General features: G+C 56.8%; 8 protein-coding genes across 8 annotated transcripts; 3 read left to right on the forward strand and 5 right to left on the reverse strand.

The window, feature by feature from the left end:
* Positions 1-727: 727 nt before the first annotated feature.
* POSPLADRAFT_1167041 (hypothetical protein) lies at positions 728-4,467 on the reverse strand (the record flags this gene model as incomplete). Its single annotated transcript, XM_024487947.1, has 12 exons — positions 728-872; positions 934-1,035; positions 1,125-1,376; positions 1,440-1,728; positions 1,780-1,807; positions 1,865-2,057; positions 2,118-2,921; positions 2,979-3,167; positions 3,220-3,681; positions 3,733-4,005; positions 4,059-4,297; positions 4,350-4,467. 12 exons carry the CDS (start codon positions 4,465-4,467, stop codon positions 831-833), a joined length of 2,991 nt encoding a protein of 996 aa, XP_024341715.1. The 3' UTR covers positions 728-830.
* A 1,278-nt stretch (positions 4,468-5,745) lies between these two features.
* POSPLADRAFT_1178502 (hypothetical protein) lies at positions 5,746-7,674 on the forward strand (the record flags this gene model as incomplete). The annotated part of the gene is made up of 6 exons (XM_024488595.1): positions 5,746-6,141; positions 6,263-6,394; positions 6,464-6,575; positions 6,629-6,738; positions 6,961-7,267; positions 7,364-7,674. The coding sequence occupies 6 exons, from the start codon at positions 5,746-5,748 to the stop codon at positions 7,672-7,674; spliced, it is 1,368 nt and encodes a 455-aa protein (XP_024341716.1).
* A 371-nt stretch (positions 7,675-8,045) lies between these two features.
* Positions 8,046-8,636, reverse strand: POSPLADRAFT_1135035 (hypothetical protein; the record flags this gene model as incomplete). Its single annotated transcript, XM_024484536.1, has 5 exons — positions 8,046-8,099; positions 8,162-8,254; positions 8,394-8,425; positions 8,484-8,513; positions 8,588-8,636. The coding sequence occupies 5 exons, from the start codon at positions 8,634-8,636 to the stop codon at positions 8,046-8,048; spliced, it is 258 nt and encodes an 85-aa protein (XP_024341717.1).
* A 397-nt stretch (positions 8,637-9,033) lies between these two features.
* On the forward strand, positions 9,034-9,999 carry POSPLADRAFT_1053727 (hypothetical protein; the record flags this gene model as incomplete). The annotated part of the gene is made up of 4 exons (XM_024480442.1): positions 9,034-9,267; positions 9,317-9,337; positions 9,387-9,470; positions 9,532-9,999. The coding sequence occupies 4 exons, from the start codon at positions 9,034-9,036 to the stop codon at positions 9,997-9,999; spliced, it is 807 nt and encodes a 268-aa protein (XP_024341718.1).
* Positions 10,000-10,751: 752 nt separating this feature from the next.
* On the forward strand, positions 10,752-11,299 carry POSPLADRAFT_1114052 (hypothetical protein; the record flags this gene model as incomplete). Its single annotated transcript, XM_024483424.1, has 5 exons — positions 10,752-10,834; positions 10,888-10,924; positions 10,981-11,001; positions 11,055-11,147; positions 11,198-11,299. Coding segments are annotated over 5 exons (336 nt in total), but the record flags the coding sequence as incomplete, so codon positions are not given.
* Positions 11,300-12,584: 1,285 nt separating this feature from the next.
* On the reverse strand, positions 12,585-13,202 carry POSPLADRAFT_1031872 (hypothetical protein; the record flags this gene model as incomplete). Its single annotated transcript, XM_024476814.1, has 5 exons — positions 12,585-12,689; positions 12,742-12,834; positions 12,896-12,916; positions 12,974-13,010; positions 13,069-13,202. 5 exons carry the CDS (start codon positions 13,200-13,202, stop codon positions 12,585-12,587), a joined length of 390 nt encoding a protein of 129 aa, XP_024341720.1.
* Positions 13,203-14,437: 1,235 nt separating this feature from the next.
* POSPLADRAFT_1073261 (hypothetical protein) lies at positions 14,438-15,855 on the reverse strand (the record flags this gene model as incomplete). Its single annotated transcript, XM_024482587.1, has 3 exons — positions 15,813-15,855; positions 14,850-15,755; positions 14,438-14,798 (listed from the first exon to the last, which is right to left on the reverse strand). The coding sequence occupies exons 2-3, from the start codon at positions 15,647-15,649 to the stop codon at positions 14,438-14,440; spliced, it is 1,161 nt and encodes a 386-aa protein (XP_024341721.1). The 5' UTR covers positions 15,650-15,755; positions 15,813-15,855.
* Positions 15,856-16,117: 262 nt separating this feature from the next.
* POSPLADRAFT_1134250 (hypothetical protein) lies at positions 16,118-18,207 on the reverse strand (the record flags this gene model as incomplete). Its single annotated transcript, XM_024484452.1, has 6 exons — positions 16,118-16,476; positions 16,535-16,818; positions 16,875-17,312; positions 17,362-17,582; positions 17,646-17,862; positions 17,921-18,207. 6 exons carry the CDS (start codon positions 18,205-18,207, stop codon positions 16,118-16,120), a joined length of 1,806 nt encoding a protein of 601 aa, XP_024341722.1.
* Between the last annotated feature and the right edge of the window lie 72 nt (positions 18,208-18,279).

Genomic DNA, 18,279 nt, shown 5'->3' on the forward strand with positions numbered 1-18,279 from the left:
TGCAACAATAGGGCCGTCCCACCGGGGGGGTCCCTCTCACGTCACCGTGCCCGACTCCATGATTGCAATGCAGCGGAACGTTGACCGTTGACGGCATGTGTTGTCCAGGCCCCCGGGCGCGCATCTCCCTCGTTGCCCACGGCGTAACCGGGTGCACGTAAATATCACCACCACCACCACCACCATCATCATCATCGAACTCGCGACCTGCCCCGTCGGTGTGCGTCTCCATTCGGACCTCTGCTCGAGTATCATCGCCGGACGCGGGCTGACAGTGGCGGGAGGACATCGGCTGATGGACGTAACGCGGGCTGGTGAGCATTGCGAACCCGGCTGGTAAGTATTTGAGTGATGCGCAACCTCCTGCGGGTGATTTGTTGGATGGCGACGCATGATGCATGCATGGGTCATGCATTTGCCGCGCATTTGCCATTCCATCCCCGAGTCCCACTGGGCTGCGATTACGCCGAGAGTTCGATATGTCCATCTTACGACATTGGCGCTGACAGCATCGAAGTCAACGGTGGGCTTGCTTCACCACCATAAACTCAATATTACCTTGGCATCGGCTCGCTGCGCCTGCATAGATGTGGCTTGTCGTGTCCCATCTCTGTCTCAAGACCGTGGATTCTCCCCGTTTCGTATGTAGCACCCTGTGCGCCGGCTCGCCTGCACAATCATATATACTGGACGAAATGCAAATACGCCAGCGAGCAGTCGCTGAACTGACGGTATGAAAGTCCTCTTTGATAGATAGGTCTACACAAAAATAAGTACACAATATGGCCACCAACGGACCAGTCGGTAGTCTATCTACTGCGTATCAGCATCTAGTCCGACTTGACTTTTGATGGGGGCGCAACAAACGTTGCCTGTTTGTGGCGGGTCAGTACGGGGCGCGGGCCGGCTCGAACGTGTACTAATAGCACTCACCGAGATGAATTTGAGCACTTCATCGATGAGGATGACGGGTGCGCTGATGTACAGCACGGCCTTCCACTCGGCCCAGTTGAGCGGGGTGATGGCAAACAGGGTCTGGCCGCAACCATGTCAGCCGCCGGCGCCCGAAACGACAGGGAAGGAAACTGGAAACACGGGAAAAACACAGCGGAACGCGGGCTTACCGTGAAGAAAGGAATGTACAGGATGGCGACGTGCATCGCCATGCTGAGTGTGATGGCGCCGACGAGGTACATGTTCTTCCACACCGGCAGCCGCAGCAGGCTCTCGTTCTCGGAAAGCGAGTTCATCGCGTTGAACATCTCGACCGTGACGAGGATCGAGAGGCTCATCGTCGTCGCGCGATGCGCCATCTCGTTCGTGAACATCTCGCAGCCGATCTCAGGGAACAGCGACGAGCACTGATGGAAATGCGACTGCAACGGACGGATCAGTCAGTCGCTCGACGGCGTCGTGTCAGGGAAACGCTCGGTACGCACCAGCTGTGAGAACGTGATCTGGGGCCCGCCGACGTAGTACATGAACCACCATGCGTAGCCACCAACCGTTGCGCAGCCAACGTAGATGCCAATGACCATGTATCGCGTAAACAACCAAGAGCCGACGAGCCGTTCGCGGCTGTCTCGTGGAGGCACACGCATGATGCTGTGATCAGGGGGGTTGAAGCCGAGGGCTGTCGCTGGCAGACTATCTGTTACGAGGTTGACCCAGAGCAGCTGGACTGGTATCAAGGCCTCGGGCATGCCAAGGAGGACTGTCAGGAAGATACTGAATTGATCGTGTTAGCTTTGCCTCTCATCACATCGCACGACAACGTACCTGACGACCTCGCCAATGTTGGACGAGACTAGAAGTAAAGGTCAGTTCACAACGCGCCAAAACCAGAGGTTGGTTTGTCACTCACTGAGGTAGCGAATGAACTGCTTCGTGTTGTTGTAGATCAGCCGACCCTCCTCCACGGCGAGCTCGATGGTAGCAAAGTTGGAATCTGCAAGCACCATGTCTGCCGCCAATTTCGCGACATCAGTACCACTTCCCATCGCCACACCAATGTCAGCCTTCTTCAGTGCCGGGGCATCGTTGACTCCGTCTCCGGTCTACATGATCCCACACGTGAGTACCAATGACGTAAGTGACTGAGATCTCTGCAGACTGACCATAGCAACGACGAGGCCCTGGCTCTGCAGCAGGTCGACAAGTTGGCTCTTGTGTCTCGGGTCCGTGCGACAGAATAACCCCGCACGCATGACTGCCTTCAGCTTCTCCTCGTCGCTCAGCTCGTCAAGCTCGCGTCCCGTGTAGCTCTTGCCCGTCAGGTCCTCGTCCTCGCCGAAGATACCCACCTGCCGGCAGATCGTCTCCGCGGTACCCTTGTTGTCGCCTGTGATGCAGATCACGCGGATGCCCGCTGCCTTGCAGTTCGCAACCGCTGCACGTACCTCGGGACGCGGCGGGTCGAGCATGCCGACGAGCGACACGAACGTGAGCTCGCGCTCGAAGCGCGCAAAATCCGTCGTGTTCTCCGTCGGGTAGTGCGCCGGGTTGACGCTACGGCCTTCTGCGAACGCGAGCGCGAGCGTGCGGAGGCCCTGGGTGCCGTAAAGTGCCGTTTGTTGCTGTATATGCGCGCGTATCTTGGGTGTGAGCGGGACGACCTGACCGTCGACAAGCACGGAAGTGGAGCGCTCTAGGATGGATTCCGGCGCGCCCTTTGCGTACAGAATGCCGGTACCGTTCTTGCGCGCGAGGACGGACATCATTTTGCGGTCGCGGGAGAACTCGAATGTCATGACTCTGGGAATCGCGCGTTCGTAGAAGTCGTTAACAGCGCTGGCCCGCACGGACGGGTCCAAGCTGGAGAGCGACTTTGCGAGCTCAAGATCCGGGCAAGGCAGCTTCTCTGCGAGAACCTTGAGTGCGGCTTCCGTAGGTTCGCCGACGTTGGCGTACGTCCCTTTTTCCTGAACGACACCGCTTTCAGATCAAGAGACTATCGAGGGAGCATGTATGCGGCTTACCGTATGGTACACAATTTTTGCGTCGTTACAGATCGCGCTGACCTCAGCCAGAAGTTGTATGGGCTTAGAATTGAGTTCAGCAGAGGCAACTTTGCCATCAGCAGACCTGACCGACCCATGTGGCGCGAATGTGGTCCCCTCGACTGTGTATTCTTTTGGTGCGCCGGTAGCGCCATTGATTACAAAGAACTGTGCACCAGTTGAAGTAGAGAGCGCGGATTCAATGCATCGAAAAACTGACCTTTGATACACTCATTTGATTAGTCGTCAATGTACCTGTTTTGTCAGAGCAAATTACGTTGGTGCATCCAAGCGTCTCGACACTGGGAAGGTTTCTAACGATGGCATTCTTCTGCGCCATCTTCTTGGTGCCGAGTGCGAGACAAGCCGTGATGACAGCCGCCAATCCCTCCGGGATAGCAGCGACAGCCAGCGCGACGGCAATCTTGAAATAATATACAGCACCCTTGAGAGCACCACCGTGGGCGGGGTCCCAGAAGTGCTGGTAATTGACAAGCCAGACGAGCACACAAATCACGGAGATAACCTTCGCGAGCATATCGCCAAAGTCGTCCAGCTTACGCTTGAGCGGCGTCTTCTCGCTGATTTGTGAGGTGATGGACTTGTGTATGTCGCCAATAGCCGTACGCTGGCCCGTAAAGACGACGATGGCTGTCGCCTTACCGCTGACCACACTAGTTCCCTATATGTGGGTTAGATGGGAGCTACGGCATGAACAAAATCAACAACTTACAGCGAAAAGTATGTTCGTCATGTCCTGCTTAACAGCCTTCGAGTCCGAAACGACGTCCACCGACTTGTTGACACTGACGCTTTCACCGGTCAGGATGGCCTGGTCTGCACGGAAGCTACTTGACGAAATGGACAGGAGTCTGCAGTCCGCCGGGACCTTGTCCCCGACTGCAACAGAAATAATATCCCCCGGAACCAGCTCGGAAGCATGTATGCGACTTATTTGACCATTGCGGAGCACCTTTGCCTCGTCCGGGGAGTACTCCTTGAGAGCCTAGGAGGAAGGTTAGGACATACACTTCAATGATAATGCTTTGCACGACGAACGTCAATCGCCTTCTCCGCGTTCGTCTCCTGGATCACACCCACGGTTGCGTTTGCGACAAGGATAAGAAGGATGACCGATGGCTCGACGAACGCACTCCACCAGCTTGCGCCCTCGGAGTCCTCGAGCAGCGCCAAGACAAATGAGATAACCGCCGAGGCAAGAAGAATGAGCACAAGCTGGTCCTTGAACTGCTCGAGAATGAGCTCCCATAGGGGAGTTGATGGCTCCTCTGGCAGCTCTGCAACAATGTATGAGACCTGAGGGTATGCTGCGGCTTCGACGTTGCTCACCATTCTTGCCATACAGTTCCGCATGTTTGGCAGCGAGATCTGGGGAGAGCCCGCGGGCGGGATCTACGGAATAGTACTGTAGAATCTCATTGGCTTGTTTTGTCCAGGGTTCGTCCATGCCGAGGCCGTGAATACCAGAATAATGGGATGATAGTGTACTGTATGATGACGAGCTCGGAGAAGCGAGCGAGCACGACACTGCAGCTCAGAAGAACGTAAGCCGGGCTATAAAAACAAAACACGCTCAAGGGCTACGTGGCAAATTCCCCGATCGAAGCAGTCAGGTGTTCCTGGCCCTCAGAGTACCCCCTCGGTCGTAAATTATCCTCCACAATCCGGTGCTTCATTCTCCTCATGGCCCACAGCTTTACTGTATGTACATTCGCTAAACACTGCAGTAACGACACCGATATCCACCCTTGCGCCTCTGCAGCCACTTGCATTCAGCCACCAGTGATAAAGCCCACTTCGTGTTTAACAATTCGAGAGCACCTCTGAACAACGACTGCCGTGCCAAGGCATCGTATTTGTGTTCGCTCAGGCCTTGCAGGGTCAGAAAGTGCTGGCACGTCGCAAATGGAAGAGACGCTTTCTGATAGCTGTGCTGTGCAAAGTGCAGGGAAGGGAGTAACTTGAAGACTTCCTATTGGGTGAACGACATGCCAAACGCCCAGTGGTTGTGATCATGCATTCCAGAGCGCCAACCGTGGCAAGTTTCGTGGACGTACCCGCGTGGAGTGAGCTCTAGTGAGCTCTTCTGGCGTAGGATGAACCCAGTTCTGTGGACAGGAAATATATGTGTTCTCGGCGGCGGGCTGTGCAAACAGGCAGAAAAGACAGACATCCGCCATAATATCCAACACTGGTAATGAACCCTACAAGGCGTGGCTTACGGGCGAATAGTGGCGAGTCTTCCGCGGTAACGGCCGTGAGATATGTCCGAAGCGGTCGTCAATTCAGTCCTGGTTGAGATAGCTGAATAGCCCTAATCAGAATTCCTGACATACCAGTTCCCCATATACATGGTCTTGTGAAGCAAGCAAGCATTCTATCAGGGTGGTCCGCCATGCGTGATGGATATCTTCGGGTTGCATGTATTCACAGCGTCACGGTCCACTTACAAAGCGTCAGAGAACAGTGACTCAACCGCAATCTTGTCCACGACGATTCAGACAAGCTCTTGAACACGCCGGCGAGAAACGGTCAGAAACACAAGCGGTGCACGATCGGGCAACCGCAGCGGGCGTTGGAGGACATTGGCGGCAGACTCCGGTGGAGACCGATACTTTCCTGTCCTCGCGAGCCGGTGCCACCGACGGGCGGCGTGACGAAAGCCCTTTTACTCTTGTCTTCAGAGCCTGCTCTCCGTCCTCCGCGGCACCCTCGTCAGTGCACCATGGGCAACAGTGCCTCTTCCGGTCGCGGTCATCATGAAGAGACCGTCGACTTTGGCTACCTTACCCCTCAGGGCATATATACTGGCCCCAAGGACTGGAACCAGTCCATAGTAGCGCAGCTCATATGCGAGCGCAAGCTCGCACCATTCTACCGTCCCCTCGAGGACTTTGACGAGTCCTGGGACGACGAGCAGATCCTCGCCCACCGAAAGGAGCTCCCGACCGACGCGGACGGTGCACAGCCCGAGTCGTCCAGCTCGCGCTCCGACACCATCTCGCTCGCGTCCAAGTCGAGTCACAAGCGGGGGCACAATAACAATAACTCGAAAGATCTGACACGATATCCGGAGGCCGCGATATACAAGGGCGCCGCGGAGTGCCCGATCTGTTTTCTGGTGCGTGCGCCCTCGCCTCCTACTAGGCCGTGCTCAGTCGTGCGACCTCCAGTACTACCCTCCGAACATTAATCATTCGCGGTGCTGTGACCAAGCAATCTGTACGGAATGTTTTGTCCAGATCAAACGGGCGGAGCCAGATCCTAAGCACCTGGTCTCTGAGCCTGCTTCATGTCCGTATTGTGTTCAGGAGAACTTCGGCGTTGTGTATACCCCACCACCGTGGCGCACGGGACTTGGGAGCGAGGGAGCGGTCAGTATAACTCTGAGATGCTCGATTCAGATTCAGTTGACAGTGACATCCTTGACTCTGGTATTCTAGACACCGCCTTCATGGCCGGAATCGCCAAAGCAGCCTGAAACATCGCCAACAGCAGCTATGAAACGTCCGCGCAAGAGCTTTGGTGCAGACAGCCCCGAAGTTGTCACCATAGGTTTGTTAACGAAACGTTCTAGTCCTCATATTGGCTGACTGACATTGCTATAGATCAAATCCGTCCGGACTGGGAGGCGAAGTTGGCTGCTGTCCGTGCTGCTGTTGCCCGGCGTGCGAACAGGCGGATCATCATGCGGCAAGTCGGCGACAGACTGATTCCAGTGGGTATCAGCAGCGGACGCGTGCATCCTCTATCTACAGAGGATGGGCAGGAGGCACCAGAGGCCTCTGGAGATCGGGGGAGCCGACGGTCACGAAGACGACAGGACCGGGATATTCATAATCTATTGGGCAATATGGGTCTTGGTGGTCAGGATCTTGAAGAGGCGAGTTGTCTTCCGGGTGTATATACCATACAGATCTCACCGTAACGCCTCGTGCAGCTTATGGTCATGGAAGCGATGCGGTTATCTCTCCTGGAACACGAAGAGCAGCAACGCCGACAGCGCGAGGAGGAAGAGAAGAAGAAGAAGGCGCAAGGCAGTGACGGCACCGCAGTCGGCGCTCAGGGTGAGAGCAGGAGCGGGAGCGAGGGCGCGGGTCTGTCATCTGCGGCCCCTACTATCGAATCCTCTCCATCACCAACTACCGAGAGCGCCTCAGCTTCGTCCACGTCTGTTCCGACTGCATCCACCTCCTCAATAGTCTCTGCCAACGCGGAGCCCAGCTCGCCGCTCCGCTCACTGGCAAGTGAGCCTCACCCTCTCATTTTGACAACACCACCTGCCCCGCCGGCACCCAATACCGCGATAGATTGTGCCAGCACCGAATCTTCCGGCGCCCCAGATGCTGCACTCACGGCTGCTTTGAACTCGCCAGAAAGCTCAAACGAGACCGCAGGCCCACAGACACCGCCAGCGACAGAGCTGGACGACGCTTCAGTCCAGGAGTCCCGCCCTATCCCGTATGGCCGGCATGACTCGCTCTCGTCATCGCTCGCACCGTCGATGGGGCCGTCTACCTACGACGTGCTTTCGTCCTCGCCAGACTCGGATTCGGCCATCTCGCACAAGCCACTGCTGCGCTCACGCCCTGGGACGCCGCCTGCACAAGCGGTCGACTCGGCCGATTCAAGCGTGAATCAGCTGGCGGGGTGATGCGAGAACGGGGTGATATAATGAACGGCTCAGAGCGGTGTAGGATGGTGGCGGAGATCAGTTCACAGACATTGTATTGTGCTATGCGCAGATTGCAGGTGCCGCTGGCGTTGTAACTTAGATCGTCTCGTTTCTTGTCCGTCGTGTCTGGCCTATAATTACCCTCTCAGTCTTCGCCATACCTACTGTGCAATAGTGATGCAACATGTTATGCGGCCGCCTGAGTCGATACATTGACCTGTGTATTAGGCTTTGGCCATATGTGTTCGACGGATATGATTGGACAGAGAGGTGTTCCAATAGCATTACGAGTATTAGTACAGCGACAGATATGTGGAGGAGATAGAGATGGCTGCACGGTGAGGGACGTGCTATGACCGTGGCGAGTCGGCCCAGATAGGTTTTTGTGAATCGGGATCGCTCAACTATGTCAACATTGCCGTAAGCGTCAAGCAAATGACTGGAATCGAATTGGTAGTCTACGAACCTGTGCATCTACCTGTCGCTTGGTCTCATTTTCCGCAGCTAACCGAGCTGCACGATTTGCGTCGACCTTGCGTCGCAGGTCGGGGGCCATGGCCTGGGAAGTGATTTTGTCAGCATGCCGTTACTTGAACTGCTACCAATGCAAGAACAGCAGAAGGACTGAGGCGGTTTTTATTCGAGAGCGCGGTGATACTCCGAAAAGGACCCTTAGACAAATACGACAGAGTACTCACAGCATATGTCTGTTCAGGTGTGGGAGAAGTAGCTATCAATTTTGACTGTAAGTTGTACGACTTAGATTTGTGGAGGTATGCACCACTCACACTTCATGATGAAATAACCCAGTCCCATCACTAGTTGTCGACGTCCGAATAGTCAACCAACGGAGTAAGAGGAGGACCGCTCGTGGGTGAGGACGAAGGCATACCTCCGCCAGTTGCAATAGTCATTTTGAACCAAGGGAAGCCTCCAGACATTATGGTGTACACACGGCGAAGCGGAAAGAGACCGATGGCAGAGGCGACAACGACGGCGACAATGACAAGACTCGACGCCCAAGCCGTTGCGGTTGCACCCAGCGCTCGCCTAACGGCGGCCCCGCCAGAGTTTCCAAATTTGGACGTGCCCCGCCATTAGGTCAGCTCGGCTAACAATGGGGTCTGGCCTTTGGAAGTTGTTGGTTCCCGAGAATCAGCTGAGGAGCGTGCTCGTCTTCGCGGCTGTATAAAGGGTCCCCCAAGCCAAGCCCGTCGCTACGTCCTTTGGTCACCAGGCCCACGACCTGTCCTGTCGCTACGTCCAAGTTACGCCTATACACACTAGTCTCAAGAAACCCGACGCCCACACGCCCACCAGACCAGTCTTTGTCAAGCCATGCACGCGCCGACTCGTCTTTCGTTTTCTGTCTCTCTCCTTGTTTTGTCTTTCTTTGGGGTCGTGCTTGCCGACACGCATGCAGTAGGGAGGAGCCTGCATCATTGGGGCTCCAGGAAGCACGCCGATGTCGAAGCACGGCGCACGAACGCGAAGCGCGTCGACAACGCGAGGCTGAGCTACTACGATGCTGGCCAAAATGCGTGCGGCTCAGTAGACACAGATAGTGATTTTGTGAGTATATCCCTGCACTTGTGCACCACCTTGCTGATCGCAAAAGCAGATTGTTGCTTTGAACACAGACGTGAGCAAGATCCACGGCTTGTCTGCTTGTACTTACCGGGCATTTGCAGCAATGGAGTGGTGGGCAGTATTGCTACCAGACAATCACAATTTCGTACGGAGGGAAGAGCACGCAAGCCAAGATCACCGATGAGGTTGGTGTTCTTGACTGCCCCCTGTAAAATGGTTGCATATGGTCCACTCACCGTTCTACAGTGTCCTGGATGTCCGAGTGGCGGTCTTGACCTCTCCCGTGGCCTCTTCGATTTCTTCGCACCCGAGTCCCAGGGTATTATCTATGGCACATGGGTCTTCGGCGACGGCGCACCACCCACCACATCCAGTACCTGGGTTGCACCGAGCACGATATGGACACCAACGTCGACTTGGGTCGCGCCCACTACGTTTTGGACACCGACTTCCACCTGGGAGCCGACGTCGACATACTCCGCGCCCTCATCGTTCTCCAGCTACAGCTCGATCTCGACATTCAGCTCCGTTTTGTCCATCAGCACGTCGTCATTGCCCTCGAGCAGCGCGACGCCGTCGACGACCGCTAGTGCCACTGCCACTGCCACTGCTGCTGCTCAAGAATCACCTGCGTTCGACCAAGGTAATCTGAACCAGTTCAACATGGCCCTTGTCGGAATGAGCGGTCTTCTGTACGCGGCCAACTGGACGTGATGTTTTCCCAATGTTCGCCACTGTGGGGGATCGCTCGAAAACAAAGGCGGTTCATGCATATTCGGGTTTCAGTCTCCATACCCTCGCATTGACAACGATACTGAAATGTATGATACATGCTACCTAATATTGCTCCTTAATACGTATCATAAAGTATTGAGTGTTTATACAATGAGCCTAAGTAATGTATCGGCGCCTGCATGGGGCGAATTGGACAGAACACCGGCCCAGACCTTCAGCCGTGTGCCCACTTCGGTCGGCTGTTTCTAGCGAGCCGTGCATTGAGCCCCTTGTTTTCCTGCTGCTTTCGCCAGCGACGACTCTTGGTCAACAACGGCCGCTTGACTACGATAGTTTGCTAGAGTAGAGGGTGCAAGAATGGACGGAATTAGAATGCGAGCGTGAACTTGAACAGTTGCCAAAGAGGGAAACACTAGCTGCTATTTCGGGGCCTATGGCGGGCGCGCTTGGCGTTGTTAGGAACAAAATATACACACGACGCGGTCTCGCTAGCCCCGGCCAGCACCCTGCCTCCTTCCCTCACTCGGCCCTGCACCGTCCCCTCACTTTCCCTCACGCTCTTTTGCAACGTCTGGAAATCATACACGCCAACACCCACTGTTGACATTCCCAACGCGTAATAGTCCATAATGCGCTGCTCGACGATCCTCAATTTTTCTCTCCTCACGCTGGTGCTCCCGTTCGTTGCGGGGCGCGGACACAGTGCTCGTGATGCTCACCATCACCACAATGCCGTTGCGCACCGCCCCCGCGGCGAACTGGCGCGCCGCCAGTCGTACAGTAACGCGCGGTTCACGTACTACTCCGTTGGGATGTAAGTGTTTAGCGCCATCATACATTATCGTTGACGCCAATGTTCCACGAAAGGGGTGCTTGCGGGCAGGAAAGCCAGCCCAGTGATTTCGTAAGTGACAGTATCCATCACCGGGCTCTTCCAGATCCCTGATGCCCACTCGACAGATTGTGGCGCTAGATACTGCAGTGAGTATTCTCCGTGCTTGTCTCGGGGCGGAGCTCGATGTCTTCTACGACAGCTCTATGGGGACGGTTATCCTGGTCCGCAGTGCTTCAAGTCCATTACGATCACTGCCAACGGCAAGACGACCACTGCGACCATCATGGACGAGGTACGAATTGATCTCAATTACCAAATATCGCTATCCTCACGCTTATGTAGTGCCCCGGTTGCCCGTCGGGCGGCCTCGATATGTCTGAGGGCCTGTTCCAGTTCTTCGCCGACCTGAGCGTTGGTGTGCTCTACGGCACGTGGTACTACAACGACGGCAGCAGCGGTGGCGGCGGCGGCGACTCCTCCAGCTCCGATACTTGGACACCGACCACTTCGTCGCCCGCCTGGACTCCGACCACTTCGTCTCCAGCGTGGACACCGCCTATCTCTTTGCCCGCTTGGACCCCCACGACCTCGTCACCCGCTTGGACGCCTACGACCACCTCGGATGCCTGGACCCCTACAACCTCCTCGCCCGCCTGGACGCCGAGCAGCAGCAGCTCGTGGTCCTCGTCCTCCAGCTCGTGGTCGTCCAGCAGCTCTTGGAGCAGCAGTTCCGCGTGGTCCAGCAGTTCAGCGAGCTGGTCCAGCTCAGCCGCGAGTAGCACTGCTTCGGCTGTTGCGGCTGTGGAGAGCGGCACCGCGGACGACAACACCAGCGGTGACCAGCTGGAGAGCATGAACCAGGCTTTCCTCGGCATGGCAGGGCTCATGGTAGCGGGTGCTGAGGCGGCGCAGCAGTAAAGCAGTCGGCAATGTCAATGAGCCTGACCGGCCAGTGATTGTAATGGCCGCCTGCCCCATATACTGCCCAGCGGCATTCGGCGTGGACATTTCCAGACATTCCCCCGTGGCGACGGACCTAGAAATATACCCGAGTACAACACCTATCTTTCTCAGCACTACTTTGCCGTTCATCCGCTTTGAATCTGTTTGTTTCTCTATCGTAGTCACTTTCAGCCCATTTCTGGTATCTACACACTCGGTGCGATGTACACGGAGTGTAGGCAATCATACCCTTTGATGTTGCACCTGTCGTGTTGGCATGAGACTGCTTCGTGTTCCCCTTGTTAGACTTCCCTGACTACTAACCATCATAAACCAGTCTCGAGCTCGCCAAAGAGTCTCCCGGCTCCGGTGGCAGCTGTTTCACAAGAAACGATGGCAGTGCGTGGGATGAGGTCCGCTGAGGTTCGTCCTTCACGCAAGCAGTCACTATCGCACAATACCAAACCCAATAAGATACATCTTTATATTTCTCCTAGATACACATAGCTAAGACATACAGCTCTATGCTTCAAGCTGCTGCAGCCCGAGCAACGCTTTGACAACAAGAAGACGTGCGGCCCTGGTCAACAGGCCGTCGGATACAGGCTCTGAGAATACATAGCAATACAAACGGGCGCAGAGACTTCTAGCTCTAGCTCTAGGAGGATACAACCGATAATGACAGGAGCACGGCTCGGCAGGCTTGCAACCGAGGCTGTCCTCGACGCGTCCAGACGTGGGAGGACGGAGACGTTCTGGTAGTGAATGGCAGGTGGGAGCGGTGGGTCTAGTTGTACCACCACTCGCCGGTGAGGACGCCGACGCCGGGGTCGGCGAAGAACGAGAAGAGGCCCTCGGACATGTCGAGGCCGCCCTCGGGGCAGCCGGGGCACTGTAGTTACGGTGAGGGGCTGTGCCAAAATCCAAATATACTGACGACATACCTCGTCCATAATGGTGGCGGTGGTTTGCTTGCCGTTGGCGCTGACCGTGATGCTCTTGAAGCACTCAGGACCAGGGTAACCGCTGCCGAACAACTGCGGGTTCATACACACATCAGTCTATGCTCAAGGTCACAGTCGGCTGCGGTATACTGACAGCAGAATCTAGAGCGACAATCTGTGAGACGGTGGGTCAGTCACCTACACTTCATGACTAGCGAACGGTGGCACTCACGTAGTCACTAGCCTGGTTGGTCTGGCCACAAGCGCCCCTGCACGTCCGCAGTCAATCTCACATGGCCCACACAATGTGTGGCGGGGTGCACTCACAGTCCAGTGTCGTACCAGGTGAAGCGTGCATCGCTGTACGACTGCCTGCGGGCGAGCTCGCCAGGCTCACGGAGAGCGAGGGCGGCACCCTGGACGAGAGGCAGGACGAGAGCGAGCAGGAAGATGAAGTACATGGCGTCGAAGATTCTTGTCCGAGGATGCTGCTCGCCCTCATCCTGCCCCCCCTTTTATATGTTTTACAAAAAGCACCCTCGCCACATGCGGAGGCAGTATGTAAGCAAAGCTGCCGGCGCCGCAGGGCCCATCGAAGATCGCGCTTTGACCAGTCGCAGGACTCACCGCCTCATCAATCAGGAGAAATGAGGTCAAAGAGCGGGCGTGCGTGTGGTCAGCATTCCTCAATGCAACGCGCTGCGCGACCAATCCCCGTCCGTTGTGCTGAAATGGGCCCGTCTAGTCGTGGGCGTCGACCGGCGGCCCGAGGGGCTGCAGGCTCAAACGCACGTTCACGGTCTGGACGCGGTGGAGTACTCATCCGGAAATATGCAGAAGACCTTTTTTTACAGACAGAAAAACGAGGGCGTCGGGGCGATGCGTACCAATCATAATGGACATACCGCGCCGATGCGTACGTACACGATTTCTGGGGGGGTGCATTTTCGTTCTTCAACACGAAAACTCCGCTCCATATTGCACCACACCCTCGAGTAAGCTTTTTGACTTCGCTCTTCGACCGCTGGTCTGGATCGTGAGTGGATCGACAGAACGTTGAAGAGGGACCGGGCCACCACTGACCAGGGCCAATTCTCCGCCCAAAATCCGAGGGGTCGGAGTGTCGGGCGCTTGCGCCGCTTTGTGCCGGAGGGCCACAGAGTGTTGGCCCCTCTGTCCGGGACCTGCCCGCAGCCGCGTGCATCATGCATTACCTCACCGAAAAGGACAGGCCAGACATGTCCTCCGAGTCCGGCTATTCGTCGAGCCCGGCTGCGTCGTTGGTTACGTTGAGGGTGCCCACAACAGTCCAGTACAGCACATGATCATTTAGCTATTGTACCTATTGACAAGAATGATTCGTTACAGGGGTAAATGGAACAGGGTACAACAGCGCGCGACGTCAAGACACGGGAGCAACCGTCGTGCTGTGGAGGGTACAGAACTGTACAAGAACAGAGGTGGATGATATGGTACATGCGTGCGGAGTCGACGCGTCGGAGAGCGAGATATCTAGGCTAGTGTACACATACACGACGGAAGTGAGCGTCAGTCAAACAATACAAGAAGGTGGGTAACAAAGTGAGTCCGGTATGAGAGGACGCCCGTGAGGTAGGAGTTCCCATGCAGCCTTTGCGTAGTTAGGCTGGTGGCAACGGCTCCGAGCGGGGTGCGCCGGCGGAAGACGATATATTAATCAGAAGCACTGCACAAGGAGGACGTTAAGTCCTGCGTCCTTGATGGTCTTCACCGGCAGGCGCCGCCCGGAGCGCACCTCGCGCATGAGAGAGCCGCGGTTCGGATGCATTACCCGGCGCAGTGCCTCAAGGCCTTCCTCGCGCACGGCGAGGTAGTCACGCACGTTCACAAAGGCCTGCGACTTCAACAGGTTCTTAGCAGCACGGAGGGAATGAGGGAGCGAAGGCAGCGAGGGGAAGGGAACGGTGTTCCGTAGGGAGGGCAGCAGCGCCGAGGGACAGAGTCCGAGCTCAATGATGAGGGCCTGATGTAATTTCAGGTTCTTCGAACCTGGCTTTGACGTCGGATTCTTCAAAAAGCTGGATGTGCATGTCAGTTGCCGGCTGCATTTCTAGGACGTCAAGACGTACGTTGTAATGTAGGCGGTGGCGTCGCGATACGTTACTACGTCTACAGTGGAATCGCCGGCTTCCGAAACGTCGTCCACAATGGCGCGCTCGCCGAGACCGGACGTCGAAGCGGGCGAAGTGGAGGGAGCTACCGCGGCCGGGACATTATTGGCCCCCCTGCTGGGCGATGGAGGCGGACTGGGCAAAGAGGCCTCAGGAATGGAGACTTGCTTTTCCTGAGCGTTCTTGAGCCTCTTCCTTTCCTTCTTGGCTGCCCTCGCTGAAGCTCCAACGACATGCTCCGCGGCCTTCTGCTTCTTCGCCTTCTTCGAGGACGCCGCTGCAGGGGCGGGCGAAGCGGCCGTGGGGATGCCCACTGCACGGCGGAGGTCGAATCGGGTAGGACCCGCAGGGGCACCGGCGGTGTCCCTCGGCGGCGTGCGCGAGAGCGAGAGCGCGGAGATGGCGGCGTTCAGCTCCCTCTCAATCGCGCGGGTGACGTCCGACGAGACCCTACTGGATGATGCAGACGCGTGGGACAGGACGGGCGACCTGGCCCTGCTGAGCACGATGTAGTCGTCGGAGAAAGTCGAGGGCGAACGTGCGCCCGTGCTGCGCTGCGAGAACGCCCCGGAGATCGACATCGACGAGAGCGAGAGGTCCGAGACGGACCATACGATCTCGTCCATGTCGGATGCAGGTGATACACCATCGCTCGCACTGCGCACGCCGTAGCTTTCCGTATGCGATCGCGCGGAAATGTAGTCGTAGGAAGAAACGGAGTCCGGAGAAAGCAGGCGGGGGCTGCTCATGGTAGACATAGTTGTAAGGTGTCTATCTCCGGCGTTATGGCGGAAATGACGGAATGATCAAGGCACGTCAAGGTCGTCGGCGCTGAAGTATAGGGGCAGAGCGCGCTGCGAGCGTAGAGTACTGAGAATCATTGAATGAGAATAGGCTCTCGCTGATGTACGAGTAACATACCAGGATATATCGCACAGTAAGGGCAGAGCACTGCCGTCGAGCGGGCTTACAACAAGATGGACGGGGAGAAGGAGAGGAAGAGCGACGGGCGGGAGCAGTCGAACATGTGCTGAACAGGAGGCGAGATAACCAAGGAGAGCAGTCGCCCGTGGGTCTCTCGACGTCTCCCCTTATCTGGGCTAGCACAGGCAGCGCGCCTACCTGTGCTCGTCTCGACAATATATGGTGCAAACGCTCTTCGCCGCGCGTTCCAATATAGCACAGGGAACCCAAGTCTCCAATTGCAGCGACTCGACGATGAAAAGCTACGAATAGATCTTCCAATAGACGATGCTGTTCCCCCACCCTGCGACCGCCTTCTGCTCCACCTCGATGTTTTTCTTCCACAGCTTGCCCTGCAGATCCCTCACCTCCCCTGCTCGCCGCTTTCCTAGCATAAACCGCTCTCCGTCCCCATTCGCCACGTTCGTGGGTGTGGGTACGCTTCCGCGTTTCCCGTTGCCGAGCTGGTAGTCGTAGCTGGCGCCCCATGCTAGAATATCGCGCCCCGTCGCGCCCGGGCCGCTATGGGCGAGGGTGTCCAACGTCAGCAGGACATGTCCAGTCGGCGAAACGGAAATGTCGTGAGGCACGACAGGCTGCAGATTGTTATGCTTCTCACTGACTGCAAAGACACGTACAGTCAGTTGAGACATGGATCCAATTAGACAGTGGTCACGTACACTCGAGGAGCCCGCTGACGTTTCGCGCGCGCACAGGCGAGCTCTGTGCATTGCTAAACAGGGCATTGCCCAGTCCGCCAAATTGGCCGTTCCCGCATGCGAGGACGTCGATGTAAGGCATCGCGCTTCCATCTGCGCGTTCCACCTGGAAGAACGTCAAGTCGCCGCCCGCGTAGATGTCGAGACACGTTGTGCGCATCCCAGAAGGCGTGTTCCGCCACAGTATAACTTCTGTCGGTACGGTAATCGTGTCCAGAGTGACCTGACTTCCGAGTCCTATCTGCCTGTAGATGTGGTGCGTTGAGTGTTGTTACGCTTACTGTATCAAAGCTGTACGTACCCAAACTCGTTCGCACCCCAGCCGAGCACGCGCCCCGAAGTTGTCTTCGCGAAGCTAGTTCGTGCGCCGACAGCGATACGGTCAACATACACACCTTTGAGCGCGGGCACTTCAAACAGGCGGTCGGAGAAACGGATGCTTTTGTCGTCGAGGCCACCCGCCGCACCAGCGGCCCCGTGTTCGTCGGGCGACGCGCTGACACGCCGGATTGCCGGACTTGCTTTCGCATAGGGATCCGCGATCGACTTCGGCGTCAGCTCCACTGGAACTCGTGCATGGCCATGCGGCAAGCCTGCAGTCGCTGGCGACGGGACATCAAACCTGCGGAACCCCAGCTGCCCATGACTGTTTGCATTCATCGAGATGGGATGCGCAAACGTGCGCCCCGAGGATGTGAGAGCGAGCAGATGGTCCGAGCCTGCTGCTATAGATGTGAATCTAAGTCGGATGATCAGGAAACGCTCCGCTACCAGAGGCGTATACATACCTCTCATTCCACCCGAGTTTCTCGCTCGGGAGGATCTCCGCAAAGTCGACATATTCTTCCTCACCCCATAACCAGCCAGTTCCCCACCACGGCGAGCTGGCTGGTGTGGGGACGCCCGCAGGCAGGGCCTGCTCAGTGGCGGAAGACGAGAGGACATAGATGCGGCCGGACGCAGACAGAGCGAAGACGCGGGAGGGCGTTGCTTGAACGCGCACGATATTCTGTGCATCACGTATATGCGTTAGCGTCCGGACGTGTATGCAGCCGCAGCTTTCGGGACGCACCTTTCCCCGTAGCGTGAGCGCCGGTTTGCCCGAGGACCAGCCCGGCTTACTACCGAACCCGTCTCCCCATTGGTAGACATCCCCGCGAGCATCGACACACACCGCGTGCCGCTCATGAAGCGCCAGGTCGCGGAGGGCGACATTCTCGAGCCATGCCGCCGCTGCAGGCGTACGGATTGACTCCGTTGTCTGCTCGTCCAAATCTAGGACATGTGTTCTGGACACAGCACGAAGTTAACAGGTCGCGTTCTGGTGAATGCATGATAGTTACTCACTTGTTTGAGCCCCACACGAGGGTGTGCAGCGCGTTATCTTTGTAGCTCAGCGCATCCAGGGATAGTCTCGGGCTGAGTGCCTTCTGCTGGGCAGCGTCGGCGGCGGGAGCGTCATTGTGAATGATTGTGTGCGTACAATAGAGTGCGGCTCCCGTCGCGACAGCTGCAGAGGCCGCGATGACCGCGGTGAGGTTGGTGCGGTGATGCTGAGCCTCCGAGTGCGACTGGCGGGCGGCTTGCCCGGTGGTACGCGACAGACGAATCACACGCCGAACGCCTCTGATCATGGCTCACCAGTCCGATGAGAATAGGGCCTTTTGACGATATACCAACGAACTTCCGGCGGACTGAATGTAACG

The sequence above is a fragment of the Postia placenta genome (assembly GCF_002117355.1).
Source record: "Postia placenta MAD-698-R-SB12 unplaced genomic scaffold POSPLAscaffold_3, whole genome shotgun sequence".
Classification (NCBI taxonomy): Eukaryota; Fungi; Basidiomycota; class Agaricomycetes; order Polyporales; family Adustoporiaceae; genus Rhodonia; species Rhodonia placenta.